The 8,136-nt window shown below is 42.3% G+C and overlaps 1 protein-coding gene across 6 annotated transcripts in view; it reads right to left on the bottom strand.

The window, feature by feature from the left end:
• Positions 1-641: 641 nt before the first annotated feature.
• LOC111951804 (protein bicaudal C homolog 1) overlaps positions 642-8,136 on the bottom strand; it is a 66,361-nt gene continuing 58,866 nt past the window's right edge. For all 6 annotated transcript variants that reach the window (XM_023970032.1, XM_023970034.1, XM_023970036.1 and 3 more), the window contains exons 19-21: positions 7,052-7,215; positions 6,152-6,266; positions 642-3,690 (exon numbers count right to left, since the gene is read on the bottom strand). In XM_023970032.1, coding sequence (XP_023825800.1) covers positions 3,563-3,690; positions 6,152-6,266; positions 7,052-7,215 — 407 coding nt within the window. In that variant the 3' untranslated portion in view covers positions 642-3,562. The remainder of the gene's footprint in view (positions 3,691-6,151; positions 6,267-7,051; positions 7,216-8,136) is intronic.

The following is an 8,136-nucleotide window of genomic DNA, read 5'->3' as shown; positions in this document are numbered from 1 at the left end:
CAGCCATTTTGCTCCAGAGAGCTCATCACACATCAGTTGGAGCAAGACAGAAAGAGTGATACAATAGATTGGCAAAGTGGTAAAGGGTAGGTATATAGCAAAAACACAATACAGCTGAGAATGTAGCTGTGACCTGACTGGAAGGGTGATGCATTCAGTAGAGAGTAGAACAACGCACCCACCATTGACCCTAGGGCCACTTAATTACATGGTAATGGATTACATTTGCCAGCTGCTGCTACTCCCTCTCCCTCCTCTACAGTGAATCTGAGGGAAGAGGGAAAGAGAGAGAAGGGGGCGGAGCGTTACATTGGAGAGACAATACATTCCTTATTTAGTACGGTGGTGATACAGGCAGGATGGTTGGTATGGGTTAGTGTTTCCTAGTGCTCTGTCGATTCATTCTCTGGGATTAGATAGATCCTGCCTCGGGATTAGTGGACATGTCAGCTTTGGCACCAAATCGGACATACCAAGAGTTGGATTATATTCCAGATTATGAGAGTGTGGGCCTCACACAGGCTTTCCTCAACTATGGTTACCATAGTATTGTATCAAATTCACTGTCTTCACACATTGAATATCATTCTTCACTATAACAGTCCAAATGTATGTGCTATGAACAAAAACAAAAGGAAACATTTTACTGCATACATTTATTTCCTTTGTAATAACATTTGCTAACTCCTCAAACACTTTTTATCTGTACTATATTTACAGATTTAACAACAGAGCTAAAACAATGTCCTGCTCAACAATCCTATCAACAAAAGGAAAATAGCTATGGCACTGTACCTTTCTCTCACAGGAAACTGGAGATATACTGCTAAAAAACAAGCATGGCTGCACAGGATAAAAACGCAAAGCAATACATACATAAATTCCTTAGTGGTTTACATTCATTATAAATGTTGTACCATTTGATCTCAGTACAAAGTAGACCCCTTCAAATGTATCCCTTTAGGAATAACAAGGACTAAACACAAAAATTAAAGACAATTGCATAACGGTTCTGTAAAGGGTGTGGGGAAAGGAGATTGGTGGTAAACTGATTGCAAATGACTCCCTTCATTAAACTAGATAAAAGGCATCAATAATTCTCACTTTAACATTCACTTGACAGAAAACAATCTCTATTGCCCTCCAAACAGACAAATGACCAGAGGCTTTACAGAAGCGAAAACAAACACTGTCGTCTGCACTGTAGGTACATGGGTCGACATAACTGCACTGACATAAATCAATGCTGAACAGCTTTAATATAGTACCATTATAAAGGGTTAAACATACCCCATATTTCTTTGTGGAGTAACAAATCCCTTTTAATATCCTGTCTCTTTTTAAAATGTCTAAGAAAATGAACCACTACACTACTGGTCGGAAATGACAACCATGTCAGAATATGTTATATTAATACAACAACGACATTGAGAATGGCTCAAATCAGTTAGGAAAGTGGTATAGTGTAAACACATGATACAACAGATGGTCAAGAGAGAAAGCATGCAAAAAGAAAAACAAATGACTTCTCTCTGTGCTTGATTACAGAACGGTTGACGCTAAGAGTGATGTTGCTGCTGTGCGGAAACACAACATTTAAGAACAATTTTGACATGCAAGTTGCTTTGAAATGTTCTCTCCATCTACTTCAACATTCTGAACCTAGAATCTAGTTTGAAGATTGAGTGGCCTCTTTAGACTCACACCTTGGGCTCTACATAGAGGTCACTGCATTGTCAGTCAAATGCTGTACCATCTACCAACAAGCGTTCTGCACATGAAGATGGTGAGTACTTCACACGAACACTCTGTATATGATAGAATGCAAAAAGACTCAACTTCCAGGCTTCATCTGGGGGTTCAATCTGAAGCAGTTATAGCAAATACACATTCCAGAGTCAGCCAACATTAACAAAAAGCTATGAGTATACTCTGCCACTATATGAACCCGAACATAACACAGCGTGAGAGTGAGCCCATCCTTTGATAAGCAGCACCACTGCACACATAATCCTGTTACTTCATCAAATATAGCTTTACAAGATTCCCGGATATCTGATTTCACAACCGATACTGACAATTGTATATTTTCACTATAGTTAATTTAATCTAGAATAAATGTTATGAAGACTTTAGACTCTTCCATGAGGACACAATCTTGGTAAATGTCGAGAAACGTGTCTAGGCTAGGGGCTGTCACATGAAACAAAGTTGAGTTTCCACTGACGTTGTGGTGTATCAACCTATGTGAGCAGTAGTGTCAGTCCTGTTCAGAAAAATGGCAATATTCTAATAGAAACAATTCCCTGCTGAGCAACTTACCGTAGAGAGAAGTAAAGGCATTCTATACTGTAGTAGTGTGGAGGCATTCTACATTGTAGTAGGTTCTTGCTCTGTCCGCAGCTCTAAAGGCAGTCAAAGTGAATGGAAAGATTAAAGCACACAGTCTGGGAATAGTGACTGGTCTCCTGAACCGATAGAGGAACACAGTGGGATTCAACATAGAGTAGAGACCACAGAAAGGTTAACAGGAGACATAATGACATGGACTAAAAAAAACATAGGAGGCCAACAAACAGAATCACTTCTGACAGATTGCGCTCTCACTCTCTGCTGCTGTCTCATGGCACAACCTGACCGCTCCACAGATTATGGGGCAAAAGTAATTATCAAAGAGACTAATAATAAACAAATTACAAACCATAGGAACTCATTCATGAATGTATAAAATAATGAAAACATAAAAAAATACATGTACACTGATTATCATTAAAACCTCCCACCAAAAATGATGATTTAAAAAAATAATCATAATGCAAATACAAAATCATAATTGTCTAAATACATATGACCTTGAAAGACTGCTGCCCAACTGCTGGTGGATACAACACTGACCTTCGTGGAATGTCCATCAATCAAAACACTGAGGGGTCAAAGGTCATTTTTCTAGGTTCTGTGTTTAGTTGATGATGTCACTTGTGCACTTTGACCTTTGAACTTAATTAACTTCATTACCCCATCTCACTAAGTGCTTACATTTGGCTTGGTACAAATACATCTGTGCTTTGAGTTAATACAAAATGCATAGGTATTCCAATATGAGAAATCAGGCTTTCACAGGCAAAATTCTAATATTGTTAAAGTGCATGTCATTGATACAACAGCATACTACGAATGCAGACGGTATCAATGTAATTATTTCGTACTAATCCTTTGGCCTGTTCCCTTCAACAAAAAATTACAACTATTAGACAGTACCTGTCCTTCATAATTAGTCAAATACCCTTCATGTGTAGATACTCCACAAAAACATTTTAGCACTATGTGGAGTGAACACTGGACTTTCTATACCACGGAGATCTCGTTTTTGGCACTTCTGGTTAAACTATGGCTTTTTGTTATGGCCCCCCCCCCCKAAAAAAYAGTTTAACAGTCATTGTTAAGCATAAGATGGAGGGTGGACCACTGAGACCCAGAGAGGCTGGAGACTGGGCTACAGAAGCCCAAAGAGAGGCACTGAAGGCTGGGTCTCTGTCGTGTTAGGTTCTGGGGGAGTGGAGTTCTACCACCGGCCGCTGACACTGGCCATGTCAGCGTTGAACTGACGAGACAGACGCCCGCTGGCGCCCCCTTCCAGGAAGGAGGACCTGATAGGAGGCTCAAACAGCTTCCTTCGGTTCTTGTTCAGTTCTGGAAAAGACAAAATAACATAAAACTGTATAATTGCAATTGTTACAGATATGTTCAATAACATACTATGTTTTTTCATCAAGAGTCCGACAAGTCAATTCAAACTGTAAACAAAATTGGAGGGAAAGTACAGATTATTAGTGTTTCGATGCAGTCAAGACTAAATCAACAATGACAGGAAAATGTCAACAAGACCTCTCTTTGAACATCAACAAGACCTCTCTTTGTGACCCATTGGTTTGCCAGGCAGATCACCCATCTACTGAACATAATTATTTAAAAATGTGTCAATAAAATGGTTCAGCATCTTTAAGTGAGGAGAGAAGGATGGGGGGGGTGTGTTCCTGTTTTGGAGCTCACTGACTTCTTCAGCAGAGATTAGAGTTGATCTGAGCTTGGCAACGGAGTGCAGCAGTGGAACCAACTCTCGCTTTAAGCACTTCTCACAACAGAACACAGACCACCTCCATCTCCCAAATTCAATGTGACCCCTACTGCATCAGTAAGACAGACTACCTCCATCTCCCAAATTCAATGTGACCCCTACTGCATCAATAAGACAGACCACCTCCAAACCTCAGTGTGACCCCTACTGCATCAGTAAGACAGACACCTCATCTCAAACTCAGTGTGACCCTACTGCATCATAAGACACTGACCACCTCCACTCCCAAACTCAATGTGACCCTACTGCATCATAAGACAGACCACTCCATCTCCAACTCAGTGTGACCCCTACTGCATCATAAGACAGACCACCTCCATCTCCAAACCTCAATGTGACCCCTACTGCATCATAAGACAGACCCCTCCATCTCCAAACCTCAATGTGACCCTACTGCATCATAAGACAGACCACTCCATCTCCAAACCTCAATGTGACCCCTGTGCATCAGTAAGACAGACCACCTCCATCTCCACTCATGTGACCCCACTGCATCAATAAGACAGACCATCCATTCCAAACCTCAGTGTGACCCTACTGCATCAATAAGACAGACACCTCCACTCAAACCCTCATGTGACCCCTACTGCATCAATAAGACAGACCACCTCCATCTCCAAACCTCAGTGTGACCCCTACTGCATCAATAGACAGACCACCTCCATCTCCAAACCTCAATGTGACCCCTACTGCATCAATAAGAACGACCACCTCCATCTCCAAACCTCAATGTGACCCCTACTGCATCAATAAGACAGACTACCTCCCTATCCAAACCTCAATGTGACCCCTACTGCATCATAAGACAGACACCTCCATCTCCAAACCTCAGTGTGACCCCTACTGCATCAGTAAGACAGACACCTCCATCTCCAAACCTCAGTGTGACCCCCTACTGCATCAGTAAGACAGACTACCTCCATCTCCAACCTCAATCGTGACCCCTACTGCATCAATAAGACAGACCACCTCCATCTCCAAACCTCAATGTACCCCTACTGCATCAGATAAGACAGACTACCTCCATCTCCAAACCTCAATGTGACCCCTACTGCATCAGTAAGACAGACTACCTCCATCTCCAAATCAATGTGACCCCTACTGCTCAATAAGACAGCACCTCCATCTCAAACCTCAATGTGACCCCTACTGCATCAATAAGACAGACTATCTCTCCAATCTCCACATCAATGTGACCCTTTAAAACGCATCAATAAGACAGACCACCTCCATCTCCAAACCTCAATGTGACCCCTACTGCATCAATAAGACAGACTACCTCCCTCTCCAAACCTCAACATGACCCCCTACTGCATTAGTAAGACACACTACAAAAATGAGCAGCAAACTTTGATATAGATATGATCCCTTCTCTCTAATACAATACCACAAAACCATGAAATTATCATACCTGCGATGGTACAAAACATGTTCTAAGTCCTATTCTACAGGAATACATATATATTCAATCAAAATGCCACTTCATTGAATCATGTTCACTCCTGGTTGAGGAAAATTATTACTCCTGTAGTTCTGCATTTATAAACAAGGATTAGTTCATGTCACAACAAACATGTGGGGCATTCGTTGCCTTGGAACAGTATGAGGATCTGAGCTCCTCTCTGTCAGCCAAAAAGAAGAACACYACTTGCACCACTGACTACTGAAACCAATGGATGGCAGTAGAGATTGATTGCAATGAATGTTCAGCTCTGGCTATAGTTGTACCACGGCCCATCAGCTCGCTGGCTGTCAGACTGGCTGCCACTCAGGCAAGTGGCAGTGCCAGACAATAGAGGCCTAATGAAAATAGAAGTCAATTTCACACTGCCGCCATCAGGAGAGGTTCTGGCACGGCCCGATACACACACCCCCCCCCCGACAGACTTCTGACAGGAGCTATTATCACCACATACAGCCCAGCAGGACCAGCCTGATCTCACACGTCATTGGAACTGGGTTCACACACACGCTCATACACACACACACACACACACACACACGTTTGTACATTACCATAGTCATTCACACCCGAGATGGCAAGCAGCATTTTCCTGCGTGCTCCGAATGTGGTGATACCCAGCTCTTTCAGGTCCTGGTCTGTCAGAGTGAGGAAGGTCTGGAGATCGATCTGAAAAGAGTGCATGTTCACAGTCAATATCTTTATTATGCCACTTCACACTATACACCAGGGTTCCCCAACTGGCGGTATTAGAAACATTTGGGATTTTATTTGACCCACCCAAGTTTTCTGAGCAAAAAAGAGAATACGAAAAACACCAGAACTCGAAGAAATCGAGTTGATGATCCCTGCTATACACTATAATAAATATATATATTTTTTACAATAAAATCCCCCATTGCAACATAAAATAACTAATGCCCATCCCTTATCAAATATTTGCCATGTGCTCTAATATCAATAAAGCTATTAGTTGGATATAAATATAAGTCTAGTCACTAGCCCATGAAGTCCACTGCATAATATGTTGCTAAAAAGCTTAGCCTAGCTGCAATAGGCAGCTAAAAAGTTGAATACCACCATAAAAAGGACTGACCCATCCATCCATAAATTCTAGCCAACGCTTAGGGTAGCATATCTCTATTATACTGAAGTCAGCCAAGCAGGGATGGATGAAGGCTCCTGCTCCTATGTTAATGTGGTTAATCCATGCTGCATTTTACATTCACATTTTAGTCATTTAGCAGACGCTCTTATCCACAGCGACTCACAGTTAGTGTGTTAATCTTAAAATAGCTAGGTGGGTCAAAAACATCACAGTAAGTACATGTTTCCTCAACTATCAGCAAGTCACAGCTAGTAAAAAAAAAWWAAAAAAGTTACGTGCGAATGTTAGTTCATGAAAAACATTTTATTTATTATAATTTTTTGCTACGGCGGCTGTAGGCCAGTACCTCCTGTTGTTGGAACACGTCAGTGTATTTCCCCAGGCCCAGCTTGCTGAACAGCTCCGGCAGGTCCGACCCTTTGAGAGAGGACTGGAGACTGCAGCCATTGCTCCCGGTGACCGAGGAGATACAGTCCATGTAGTTACTGCTGCTCAGATAGTGCTCCGCAGCTGTCCGTCAAAAGCAGTCACAGGAAGATGAGACAAGTCAATGACTTGTTTTTTTCAATGACAATTGTTTTTTTAACTTTTACCCCCTTTTCTCCCCAATTGGTAGTTACAGTCTTGTCTCATCGCTGCAACTCCCGTACGGACTCGGGAGAGGTCGAGAGCCATGCGTCCTCCGAAACACAACCAAGCTGCACTGTTTCTTGACACAATGCCCACTTAACCCAGATGTGTTTCGCGTTAAGCGGAAACACATCCAGGTAAACACCAATGTGTCGGYGGAAACACCATACACCTGGCAACCGTGTCATGCACCCGACCCGCCACAGGAGTCGCTAGAGCACGATGGGACCAGGACATACCTGCCGGCCAAACCCTCCCCTAACCTGGATGACGCTGGGCCAATGGGTCTCCCAGTCGCGGCCGGCTGCGACAGAGCCTGGACTCMAACCAGGTTCTKTAGTGGCACAGCTAGCAACTGCGATGCAGTGCCTTAGACTACTACGCCACTCAGGAGCCCCAGACAGTCAATATTAAAAGAAGATTTTCATAGACAGTTATCATTGTAAAAAAAATATTAAATCAACATAAAATAAACCCTTATGCATCTTGCTGCTGAAACGTTGTTGTGACTTAGACATGTGTATCTATTAAAGCAAAAGTATGCCATTTGATTGTCTTTAATGTGTGCAATACAAGCCAAGATACTGTAGAATAAATGTGTGCTTCTCTACAGCATTACCGGTAGTGATTGGCTTTGATGATAACAAATCATTTGATACAAGGGTAAGAACATGAGTTGGAAATGAACAGACGTATCTGGTCTCTTGAACTTTGCTGAGTGCAGGTGTGTAGGAGGAAGGAACACTTAAACACATCTACTCCCACACACTTATACACATTTTAATGAACAAGGCAATCTTC

This window comes from Salvelinus sp. IW2-2015, linkage group LG25 (assembly GCF_002910315.2).
Source record: "Salvelinus sp. IW2-2015 linkage group LG25, ASM291031v2, whole genome shotgun sequence".
NCBI classification, from domain to species: Eukaryota; Metazoa; Chordata; class Actinopteri; order Salmoniformes; family Salmonidae; genus Salvelinus; species Salvelinus sp. IW2-2015.
This window is presented reverse-complemented; position numbering and strand designations above follow the sequence as displayed.